Raw genomic sequence first — 13,002 nt, 5'->3', positions numbered from 1 at the left:
TAACTGTGTATTACTCCACAAACACTGGATCCTGAAGGAAACAGTACTGACCTGGATAAAGCCTCATGGTGTTAAATGGCAGACCACTGACACACTACACTACAGACTAAAATCAATCAAAGAGGTTGTAAAGTATATGTATGAGTCTAAAGAGTGAAACATAATTTGAACGAAAGTTTAAAATGTTACTTTATATTTTACACACACACACACACAGTTATATAATGAGAAGTAACCTCTACTGACACTGTATAATAATTATTAATGTACTCCTCATTTGATAGTTCACTTTGTGTATTGATGATATTTGGTGTTTCCCATTCTCAACTTCTCACATAATAGTAAATGCACGAAGAGTAGAACATCCACACAGGAACAGTAAACACTTTTTGGAACTGTGTTTACTGCTTTCTACTTAGTGGAACAACAAAGTTATTATGGTACCGGCTCACTGCAGGTGGCGTTACGTTCATCTGGTACAATGTGGCAGCGGGTGAGACAGGGTATCTGAGGTGAGCGGTACTCCGTCCATCATCCCCAGTGCCTCCTCCAAGCCCTTGGCCCCAGACTCCTGGAAACCACGCTGCAGGAGAAATAGGTTTTTATTATGTTTAGAACAAATGTGAGAATATCCTCTACCAGTTTTGTAGATTTGATAATATTTAACTTGGTATTTAGTTTGTCTTTATAAGCCAATTTCATGGAGGAGGGAGGTGTATTATTATTTATTTTTTTAATTCTTGTTTACCATTGTGTCTAAGAACAGTTTCACTTGTGTATGAGCAAGATCAACCGTGCCAAGCTTGTTGTCAGCCAACGTCACAGCCATCAACTTCGTGACCGAGGACACACAGAGATGCACTTTCTTTTTGTCTGTGAGGAGGTGCAGTTCTGAAAGACAGAATTTAATGTTCAAAGTTCCATTCTGGTGCAACCTTTATGACTGCGACACTTGAACGCAATTTACAAATGTTGTAATAACAGACAAGACAGATAACGTCTCTTTTGGGAATCTTTATTTTAGAACATGTCACAACAAAACACAGATGGTAGAGATTTGCTCATGTAGCAAAACATTAAATATCTGACTTCTACAATTTCTGTCAAAATAGTCACCACTCAGTCAGATCTGAACAGACATGAAACACATGTCGACATCCAGAGCAAACCTCCAGAAATTCACACGGCTGCAGAACTTCACTCAGAACATCAGCGTTTTCCATTTCACAGTAATCCTGTCATCATAGAGGGAGGCCGAGTTAAGAGCGGCTGGCGAGCCACATTCGCCTCGCACGCCTTACGCAGGCGCATCATTGGGGAGGCTGCAGACACTAGCTGCTGCTGGGAGTAGGGAATGGTAGGGTAGGAAAGGTGAGGGTGCAGCAGGGCAGTTGGTGCTCCCACTGCCCTGCTGCAGAAACCTGGGGGGACGGATGGATGGTGGTGGGCCAGACGAGGAGGAAGGACAAAGCAGGGCCGTGGAGAATTTAGGAAGCGGCATGGCAGCTTCACTGGGGGGATCTTCAGGGTGGAGCTATTTGAAGGTTTCTTTGGAGTGATAGGTTTTTCCGGGCTCGGCTTCACCGTTATCTCCCACTTGACTGAGATGGACAGTGAAAACTGCTTCTTGAATGCTGGATGAAGAAAAATGAAGAAGTACAGAAATGAGGATCACAGCAGTACACAGATATGCCACAACATTAACGGATAACAGGTTTTAATGTTGTGACACCTGTGTACAGTATATCTGTGGCTTGTTTTGAAAGGGATCATTCTGGACTGTCAGTAATGTCATTTAACAATGTTGAGTCAATGTTAAGTCTGTGATGTAGTCCAGGAGTTGCGTTCACAGACATTCAATCATTTATTTGCTCTCATTTGCCAGAAGTTGATGTCTTTGCCAAGGAGGTACAACCAAGTTCATCAGCGTTTGTTTATCTGTAAGCAGGATTATGCAGAAACTACTGGATGGATTACTTGCACACTTGATGGAAGAATGTGTTATGTTTCAGGAAAGAACTCATTAAAGTTTGGTATGAATCTGGAATAGGGGGCAGAATTCAGACTTCTTTTTTTACTTTTTTAAACATTGGAAGATTAGGTGTTTTTCAGCATTTCTCTATTCTCAGAATAGTCCATGAATCTTGATGGGGAAAAAACAGCACATTTTGGAGACTGATAAATATCAGTTTGGATCTAGTCAATTTTAATGTAGTTTAGGCCTTGGCAGAGCTATGCATTTTGTTAGGGCCATCTAGTTTAAAAAGTGCAAGTCTTCTCTTGCCTGGATCCATCCTCACAGACCAGCTGCAAGTCAGATTTCTTCAGTGATACAAGATGTCCAGTGTTGTGCTCAACAATGTTTCCTTGGCCATAAACAGCTGTTTGAGTTTGAGACTGAAGCAGTTGTGTGTCCACTTTCAGAAATTACAACACATCTTTTTGATCATTGTGAATATTTTGCTTTAATAAAACTGGAAATCTGTGAGGGTGTGTGTTTGTGCGTCACCCACCGACCAATGACGACTAGTCAAAATCTTACTTGAGATATCATGTTCAAGAGGCAAAAAACACTGTGAAGCCACCATGGCCTTTGTAAATCTAAGTGAACATTTGTACCATTTGAAATGATTCTCAAGAGGCTTTCTTCAGATAACAAATTGATGAAGCAAAAAAGTATGTTTGTGACCTAGACCTCCGAATTCTAATCAGGTGATCCTTGAGTCCAGGTGATGTTTGTGCTAGATCTAAGGAATGTTCCTGATTTATCAAGTTCACTAGAACCTGAGGTCACCCTTCACCCTTGACTCAAACTGAACATTTGTACCACATTTTAAGAATTTCCTCTTGAGATATTGCAAGTTACTGATGAACAGACAGACATACGTCGGACAGACATCCTGAAAACAAAGTACCTCCATAGTACCTCTGGCTGTTTCAGAGCTAAGGCGTAATAATGTAAAATAAATTCAAAGAGTATTGAAGAGGATGACACTGTAGGGGAACCATATTTACAGCAATTCACTGATCACAGGCATCACTCCAGCACCAACCTTCCACCAGCATCTTCTTAGCCATAGACGCAGCGTGGTGAGATGAGAAGGTCACTTTCGCTGACACCCCCTCTACACCAGCTTGAGTCATCAGACACACTCTCTCCACCCCATCGGTGAGCACACGCAGAACCTGCAAGCACAGAGATTGATAGTATCAGAGGGGGGGTGTATTCACTGTGTATATACCCCATCAGCCAATGCTAACTTAGTTAAGTAGCAAAAAAAGCCATTTCATGATGACGTCATTTATCACATGATGACAAATGATTGGTTAGTCTACATAAACTGTAGATCCTTTCTCTCATCTTATAGGTCGCCATATTTAAAGTATTACGATGTTATATGACTTCATTCAATGATTTCACATCACTTCTCATATGATCGCATATCATGGGGGACGTACCAGGTAGTTAAGAGTTCAGTCATGTCAGGTTTAGAGTTGAATTACTGCATATTTAATAATTGTTAAATGAAGCGTATCAAAATTAATATTTGTTTCCCTGCAGAGAATTAGTGGCCAATTGGCTGCTCTCCTTTGTTTTGGGTTCTTTCCTGTCTAGTACGCCTGTCAAGTGAGCCAGCAGAAAGATCTGGGGAATAGTCTTGGGACAGACGAGTTCTCATTTATTTTCATTCTGCTCACTTCCCTATCTGTAGTTTGCTCAAATTGAATCTCAGTCAAGCAGCCAGGGCAGGCTCAAGGCTTGTGGTGTAAAAACAATGCACACGTCTGCCACATTAAAATGTTTTAACTTAGATAGTGTGTGTAGGTTTGTAGATAAACTTGGCTCCTGTTCTGTTAGTAAGCTGAGGAGGTAAAGATCATTGTGAAATGTTGAACTGAACTTAGATTTTTTTTCCCTGTATTATTTCATCTGCAGTTCTGGTAATACCTGATGATTATAAACCCGTCGCTGAGTCTAAGTTCCCATTATGCAATCACTAAGACAAGCTACATTTCTGTTGTACCTGCAGCAGCCCCTCTATTCTGGTGGTGACCGGCAGGTTGGCAATACAGAGCTGTCTCTTCTCTGTGCTGCGGCGAACACTGAGGGAGGAGCCGGGCTCCAGCACGTGGCCGTGCAGCAGGCGGATCGCATCAGCGACCTCACTTGGTGAGCCGTATTTGGCATACGCGAAGCCGCGGTTCTGTCCGCTGAAGTTCATCATGAGCCTGAACTCCCAGAGTGGACCCACGGAGCTGAACAGGGGGATCAGCAGGTCCTCGTAGGTGTCCCGCGGGATCTGGCTGATGAAGATCTCGCAGCGGCCTTCTGGGGTGGGACCATTCCACACTGTCACCAGAACAAACAGGAGAGAGAAGTTATCCGTCAAGTGATCTCATCAGCTCAGGTTGTTACTTTGTTGGCTTAAATCTTCATTAAAGCATAAATCTGGAGTTACATTATCTTGTTTTACTCTTATTATAGAAAACATCAACAACTAGATTGGCACTGAGTAGAGCACGAGCCTTTGCCAAGGCCTAACAGTCCCCTTAAGAAACCACAATTAAAATCGATTAGATCTGGATATTTGGGGGGATATGCATACAAATTTAAATTAATTAAATATAAGTCCCGTAAACATGCCCCAATTTTTGTATTAATATATATCAAGATCCAGAAATTACTCTGAGAGCAATAAAAAAGACAATGATGAAATAAGTCTTACAATATAAAAGGATAATAACTAACAAATAACAGTTTCCTTTTATTTAAGTGAGTTTATTTAATTGAGGCATTGTTTCCCCCCTATTGTGACCATAACACAACATTTTAACTTCACTGTCAGTTGGAGGAGCAGCACTAGTATGAGCTGCAGTCTCTCTCACCCTCAGGTGGTCCCCCGTACTTCCTCTGGCCATTTACTTGAGTCAGTTTTATATTGGTTGTTCCCAACCAAGTTTCCAGGGCCTGGACCCGCTCAAGATTCAACACCTGACGGGAAAAACAAAGTGGGAGCAATTACACAGTGACAGTTCCTTTGCAACTAACAAGACAGATCATTTGATTGGTTGTGATACTGTTTAACCAACTTATTCAAAGCATGTATAACTGGCAATTGTAAAGGTAACAAATGAATACCAACAATGCAACTCAAACACCAGTTGGGCCGTTGGGGTGTCTAAGAGCACCAAAGCAGCACTGTCGAACATTTGCCCTCGTTCACTTCCAATCTGCGCGATTAAACAGTGACTGAGGCAAATCCTCACCGTGGCTTTGCATGGTGAACTTTGATTGGCTCCGTCACAGCCTCAACCAATAGCAGTAGCGTTTGTGTGGCTGACTTGACTTGGCTGTCATTAGAAGTAGTTTACACAGTGAGCCAAGATGGAGGAGACCCTGATATTGGCTGTGTCAACAGCCAGTAAGTTATGTTGAACATCAAAACCACTCGTTGGACAACCAACACACCAACCCTGAATGGAATACAGACCACACGACTGATTCCTGTGTGAGTCACATGTTTCTCTGGTCACATTCAGCGAGACATAATTAGTAACTCCCTCGGCAGGTGATTATCAGTCGCCTGCAATCATGACCATGCCCTTATGTTGGATGGTCTGCAGCAGAGATGAGTGGGCTTTAAGGGCTGTCACTTTTTGTAAAACTTAAATTCGACATGAGACGCAATTCAGATGAGGATGGCGTTGCTCTGTTTATTGGTGTTGCCTCCTCCGCTGCCTCACTTGGGTGGAAAGCTAACAGCCGAGCCCACGGGTGCGTGGTACAAGGTTCACAAGCAGCCTTACAAATGTGTGTTACTCTGCCGTCTACAGTGCAGAACCAAATGAATTCCACAAGATGCTTCCCGGATGCTTTGGTGTCATGGTTGTCTGCCCAGGCCAGCTTCGCTGGGGCCTTCCACTTTCGCAGCAAAATGGCAGAGGGCAGACAATATGACAAGCTGACAGTGATCGCCCTCTGCTGGATCAGGAGACACCCTTCTGGACTGCATATTTTCAAATTTCACAGGTCATTACAATTAGAATATTAACTTTTCCCTCCACATTGGAATAAATGCTTGAATTTCAAATACAAAGTGACAGCGCTAATAGGCTACAGAGGTTTGATAAACTCACTTCATTTTAACTCCAGATTAGTTTTACATTTCAGACTTGGAGGCTTCCGTGCAAGCTGATGCTGATTCAAGTAACATCACCTGAGGACATTAATCTGACCCCCCCCCCCCCCAAACACACACACACACACACACACACCTGGTGGGGTTCCCCTTGAGAGAGAGAGCAGCCTATCATGCAGTGACAATAGGTACAACGTTTTTCTTTTTCTCCAAAGTTTTGTTTTAACTTTGTTAAAACATGGCTGATTACTATCCACGTTCAAAGTGTTCAGTTAACCTCTTATAAATGGTTTACATAGATATGGAACAAAATATATAATGTAGATAGATAGATAGATAGATAAATCTAGAAACGTTTACATCGAGTAGCTTCAAACACACATACGGGGCATTGAGTGTAAGAATGAGCGATGGAGAATCATGGAGGCCATCTAAAACGTTATCAACTTGTCAGTAATATATCAGAAAACTAAGTTTAAGAGAGTAAAACGTAACCTAAAATCAAACGTATCGTACACAGGTAAAAGTGTTTCTATTTAAGATATGCAAGTAGTTAACAACTGTCAAGTATTGTGTCTAAACTTAAAATAATCAAATTGTAACTTACAAGCCCAAACCAAACCTATTGTGCACGTGTAAAGTTTCTGTTAAGAATTGTTAGTTGTTATTCAAACGTGTTGAGAACAAACACCATGCGACAGTGGGAACCAGTGGATTGAATAAATCCTCTGATGTGCCGCCCGGTCCCAGGTGTGTGTCCCTCATGTGCAGACTGCCAACACGCAGCCGGACAGTGAACCCACAACCTCCTCAGTGGAGGAACAAGAACAGGTACCAATACAGACACGACAACGTTCTCTGTGAACAGAAAGCGTCTGGAATTCAAACGTTCACTGAAGTAAAAGTATTGAATTCTAACTCACCGACTCGGAGCCCATGTTGTTGTAATATCGATGAGAGAAGTAATTAAGACGCTGGTGCAGGTCGGCTCCGTGTGGTCCAATCAGCGGAGACCTCCACCCGCCACCAGCTCAGCTCGTGCTCGTGACGCACCCTTTTTTTAAACAACTTTATTTACAAACTTTTATATAAAAACTCTTTTCAAATATGTTGCTCCGCACTGATAATAAACAGCTCAAGTGACAGTCCAGTTAAATAAACAGATCTGTAGATTACTCCGAAAAACATAATAATGTATTATGTTAAAAAGGATATACAACATAAATATAAATGAAACAAAATAAATTGAGGGGGGGGAACTATTTCATATTGTTTATTGAAAAATAAAATTGTATGATATATATATATATCTCCCTTGCACCCCCACTTGGGATGGTATATTTTCCTTACGCCCAGGTCCTCTAGAGTTTGAGGATTTTACCTGATAAGATGATTCCGTTCATTTTTACATTTTTACCAAGGTCATGGACAATCGGATCAACTGACCGACAGCAGTTTCACTGATAGATGCACATGCATGACCTATAGTTTCTTAATTACACATATGTTATAACTGGTCCTCTAATATACAGTAACTAAACTTCCTGTATACGGACTGTTTATTCGTGTAATTTCAAACCTTTAAAGAAAGAAAAGGTTCTTTGCGATGTCTTTATACCAAATGCCTCACTGAGACAAGGAAGTTTAGCCGCTTGTTAAACATTACAGCAGTATATAAACAACTGTACGTCAACTGGAGACACATGAGTATGGTCAAAAGGTTCCTGTTTTATTGCTACAATTAGAGAACCAACCCGTTCTGGTACAACGGTGGTCCAATGCTCCAACTCACTGAGGATATTCATCAATTTCAGACTGGTACATTCATGACTAACTGTTGTTGAGCAATGTTTATTATACTTTTTTTGAATATGACTGAATAAAAAACAATAAAATAACATTTGAGCGTTTTCAAGATTCAAGATTCAAGATCTTATTCAAGATTTTATTTTCTGCATTACACTTATGGATGCATATGAAGTGATGGAGCAATTTTATGTAGGATATCTCTGGAAATGGGAAACCCGAAACCAAAAATATAATCAAAATATGTGCGATACTATTAAATTTCCTTTTTTTTTTTAAAGCAAAGAATATCACGTTGATGCTTACAACAAAGCACAACAAAAAAACACAACAGAAAAACATGCTGTACATTTTCAGCTAAAACCGAGTGGTCGTCGTCTTCAGTATCCTGACAGTGTGGAGACCGTTGGGTATCGTTTACGCTGAGTCATGCACTTGTCCCTCTCGATGAACAGCGAGTGGGTCTTACAGTTCACGTCCTTCTCGAGGGCCATGCGAGACTCCTCCAGCTGGGACAGGGAGCCTCTGGCCTCGCTCAGCTGCTGGTGCAGAGACGCCACAGTGGCATCAATCTGCCTGGCCTCCCCCTCCAAACTACAGACAAGGGCAGCAAATGAGGAGACAGAGAAACAAAGGGAGATACATACAGTATGATTGGTAGGTGTGAAAATCTGTGTGTGCGTGTGTGTGTACCTGAGCTGAGGTTCGTCCCTGCAGAGCTCCATGTGGGGTCTGAGGGAGCGGACGTAGAGTCTGGACTGAGCAACTCTCAGGGGAGCCTCTTTATTGTGGATGGCCTGTTGTAGAGCAACGATGTTCCTCTCCTGAGCCCCGATCTGCTCCAGGACCTGCACAGACACACACGATCATACAAGAGATAATCCATCAACCCACCAATCAATCACTCCGTGTGTCTGTGCCTACCTCTGCGAGCTTCATCTCTAGCTGGGTCTTGGCCTCATTCAGCTCCACACAGCGCTGGCTGAAGGCTCGGTCCACAGTGGAGCACTGGACCCTCAGGTCCTCAGTGGTGTCCAGCAGCACTCGCTCCACCAGCTTTCTAAGATGCACACAGGGGATATGAGAGGTCTACACACCCCTGTTAAAAGGCCAGGTTGTTGTGATGTAAAAAAATTAGACCAAGATAAATCATCACAAAACTTTTACCACAATTAATGTGACCCATAATCTGTACAATAGAATGAAATCTTCAACTGAAATTTTTTTAAGGGGATAATACATTTAAAAGTATAACAATGTGGTTTCATAAGTGTGCACACCCTCTTATAATAAATTAAAGTGACACTGATGAACCCTAAATAAAGTTAAGTTGTTCGGAGCTGACATGAACTCAGTTGGTTCTTCAAGCAAAAGCCACGGCCTGCAACGGTCTTACAAAGCATCAAAGCATCGCCTTGTGGAAAGGTCTCAGTCAGGAGAAGGATGGATTTACCATTGAACACAGAGAAGACAGTCATCAACAAGTGGACAAAACCTCAGACACTACCAAGAACTGGACGTCTCTCCAAAATTGATGAAAAGACAAGAAGAAGACTGAAGGCTGCAAAGAGGCCTGCAGCAACATTAAAGTAGCAGCAGGGAATAATGCCAAGTACTGGTAGTGTACTACATGTGACAACAATCACACGTATTCTTCCTATGTCTGGGCTACAGGGTAGCACGGAAAGATGGAAGCCTTTTCTTACGATGAAGAACATCCAAGCAAGGCAAAAAACCTACATCATGTCTGCCAAAAGCATGTGGCAAAATGTGTTATGATCTGATGAGACAAGGGTTGAACTTTATGGCCATAATTCCGAAAGGTATGTTTGGTTAAAAAACAACACTGTACATCATCAAAGAACAGCATACCCACGGTGATGCATGGTCGACTTTAGTCAAGGTTAATTTATTGGCCGCCAAGGGTGGAAAATTGCCTTTGGCTCACTAGTACAACATAAAAATAAGACAAACAGATGAAAAGGACAATTCATTAAAATTGGAATAAAAATAGCACTTCAGTTTCTGATGACAAGTACCTGCTATTGTAGCCCACATAAGCAAATGGTAAAAAGATTTGGACAAACATACAGCAGCGGTGAGCACTGGGTCAGCAGCCAGGCCACGCCCGAGGAAATGGCCCAATTTTGACACGAAAACTGAAAAGCTGATGATGAGGAGGATTTTCATCTTTCAGCACAACAACATCCCAAAGTCTAACTCCAAATCAGCAAAACAATGGCTTCACTAGGAGACGATTAAAGCTTTGGAATGGCCCAGCCAGAGCCCAGGCCTGAATCCAATTGAAAATCTGTCGGGATGACCTCCTGCATGAGGAGGACCATGCACAGGAGATACCCTGGCAATCTGACAGATTTGCAAGGAAGAGTAGGCAAATATTTCCAAGTGAAGATGTGCTGATGGACTCCTACCCAAAAAGACTGAATGCTGTCATAAACTCAAAAGGTGCTTCAACAAAGTATTAGTCTAAGGGTGTGCATTTGTATACAACTGGGCTTATTTTGAGGTTTTTATTTTTACCCCCTCAAACATTTTAATATTTACATCACAACAACCTGGCATTTTAAGGGGTGTGCGGACTATTTATATCCACTGTAAAAACAGCTACTGGAAAGATTCATGAATGTGCCACAGTGTCACTTTGAGTCTGTGTGGAGGCTCCAACACAGTCTGAACACACACACTGCTCTCTGACCTGAGGCTGCTCGAGGCCTGCTCCTCCTGCAAGGCTTTGCTCAGGTTGTCCTGTGTGAACTTAGACCACGCTGCATGGTTACACACCCTGCAGAAGACCAGAGGTTAGTGTGTATTAATCACAAGGGTTATCAGCACAGTTTTTCATTTGCAGGGGTAATATCCCTTCATGCATTTAGGAGCATTTGAAGGGACCGAGGCTGAAAGGTCCAGGGAGGCCTGAACCCCGAAGAAAAACATGAGCTATGAAAGACTTTCTGGACTTTAACTAAACCTCTAACTGCCTGCGCCGCACCGGTTGTGTTTGCAGCAGGTGAAGGCTGATCTGCTGTGTCTCACAGTATCTGTTCACACCGGTTGTGTGGCAGACACACAACATAGTGTGTTACATAGGGTTTGCCTTCGAAAATTCTCAGATATAATATAACTTTGATATGTCATTACACATCTAATCTACTCTTTGTTTTGATAGAAAAAGGGAAAGTTCACTCAAAATGTTTAATACACTCATCATCTAATCAGTATTATGCGGAGGGGCATTTGTGTGTGGATCATAGCGGACATTGTTGTGTACAAGGTGTAAACCACCAGGTCCCGAGGCCATGTTGTTTACCTTTAAAGAAGGGGTCCCCAAATCTGTTTACCCCTGAAACTCCAAAAGTATTTTTTGGACTCAAACACCCAACGCTCCATCGGCATAGTGGTGAGTAGATAAAGAGTGAATTTTCACATTTGATTGAACTATCCCTTTAAGAAGCATTTGGTCAATAATCAAATAATCAAATCCCTGTTCCAACAAAGAAATGGATTCAGGCAACACAATGCTTCCCCCAGAAGTTGCCTGCTTTATCTACCTAGTTTCAACACACACACACACACACACACACACACACACACACACAGACACACACACACTCACTGGTCCTGCACGGTGGCTGAGCTGGGGTGGTGCTTTGTATCTGCACTCATGTTACTGTATCTTCCACAGTGGTCGTCCAAGTTGTAGGCCTCGTACTTATCAGACCAGTCCAACTCTAAGGTCTGCTTGGCCTCTCTGTTCCTCCTGATCCAGACACACAAACACACACACACACATCTAAATAAATGGGACCTTTCATAACATGCATGTGAGGCAGTTTGACTCCAGTAAACAGGAGCGGAGACTCACTTGATCTGAGTCACAACCTGAGCTGTGGTTCTCTTCAGAAGAGCCTGGACACTCCTGATCAGGTCCACTTCCTACAAAACACACAGCCATGCTTCTGGTTAGTGTCACACTGTGCCCTCTGCTGGCGTCATTTTACTGTTAGACTGAATACAGTACAGGCCTAATACACACTTCTCTCCCATACACATAACTGTAAGAATTATAATTGTTCAGGGCTGCATCTAATGATTGATAATTAATTTGTGAGCTGAATATCCTTTCTGAATATTCTTTTTTTAATAGTAATAATTTAATTTAGTTGTAATTGTTATCATTTGATTAATATGAGTTGATTTCCATCTGATCCCTTTAACTTAAAGTATTTAACAGTTTGATCACCTTTAACAGCTGCTCCTCCACAGAGTCTCGGACCAGGTCTGGTCCCAGTCTCCTCGTCCTGCAGGTCAGGTTATCGGTGGAGATGACGTACGGGGTCTCGGTGGCGTCCAGCGCCTTCTCCAGCCGCGTCTTCACCGCCACCAGTGACTGATTGTCGGCCTGCAAATGCTCGATGTGCCGCTGCAGCTCTGACCTCCAGTGGTGGAGGTCTTGTAGTCTCTCCCCCAGCAGACGCGTCCCCTCGGCCTGGGTGTGCAGAGTGGCCGACTCGGTGTCCTGGTGCAGACTCCTGGACTCTCGTTGGACGCTCCGGGCCTGGAGGCGGTCGGTGCCGGCCTGTTGCAGGATGCTGTGGTAGTTGGAGAACCACTCGCCCGGGGAGTATTTCGCAGAGCGGTAGCCAGCTGTGGCGGAGCCTGAGGACGGCTGCGAGCCCCTCACAGGAGGCTCCTTCTCCGGGAGCCCCACAGCCACAGCCCTGCTGTCACAGTGAGGCCGTGACACTAAGAGCTCAGAGCTCATGTCTCTGACGGTTAAATCAGCCTGTTGGGGAAAAACCTTTAAAACTGATCAGTTGATCATAAAAGACTGAGACCTCAGTGATGCTGCAGCAAACTGTGGCCTGTGTTTGTTTCCTGTTGCCCGGTTACACATGTTGGCAGGATCCTTGGCTCAGGTGACCAGAGATCAGATGAGCGGATGCAGATCAAATTACAGCCACAAGTGTGACTCGATATACAGTGGAGATCTTGAAATATAGTGAAATATTAGGTGTTATATCAACCCTAATCCACA

At 43.0% G+C, this 13,002-nt stretch overlaps 2 protein-coding genes across 2 annotated transcripts; both read right to left on the bottom strand.

The window, feature by feature from the left end:
• Positions 1-469: 469 nt before the first annotated feature.
• On the bottom strand, positions 470-5,011 carry LOC128436393 (dead end protein 1-like; the record flags this gene model as incomplete). Its single annotated transcript, XM_053418155.1, has 5 exons — positions 470-583; positions 1,282-1,634; positions 3,054-3,186; positions 4,026-4,351; positions 4,888-5,011. Coding segments are annotated over 5 exons (1,050 nt in total), but the record flags the coding sequence as incomplete, so codon positions are not given.
• A 3,315-nt stretch (positions 5,012-8,326) lies between these two features.
• tekt4 (tektin 4) lies at positions 8,327-12,729 on the bottom strand. Its single transcript, XM_053419650.1, has 7 exons — positions 12,208-12,729; positions 11,830-11,900; positions 11,581-11,724; positions 10,663-10,749; positions 8,871-9,006; positions 8,640-8,794; positions 8,327-8,540 (listed from the first exon to the last, which is right to left on the bottom strand). Exons 1-7 carry the CDS (start codon positions 12,727-12,729, stop codon positions 8,327-8,329), a joined length of 1,329 nt encoding a protein of 442 aa, XP_053275625.1.
• Between the last annotated feature and the right edge of the window lie 273 nt (positions 12,730-13,002).

This window comes from Pleuronectes platessa, chromosome 3, assembly GCF_947347685.1.
Source record: "Pleuronectes platessa chromosome 3, fPlePla1.1, whole genome shotgun sequence".
NCBI lineage: Eukaryota > Metazoa > Chordata > Actinopteri > Pleuronectiformes > Pleuronectidae > Pleuronectes > Pleuronectes platessa.
Note: the sequence above shows the minus strand (reverse complement) of the source record. Positions and strands in the feature narration are given on the sequence as shown.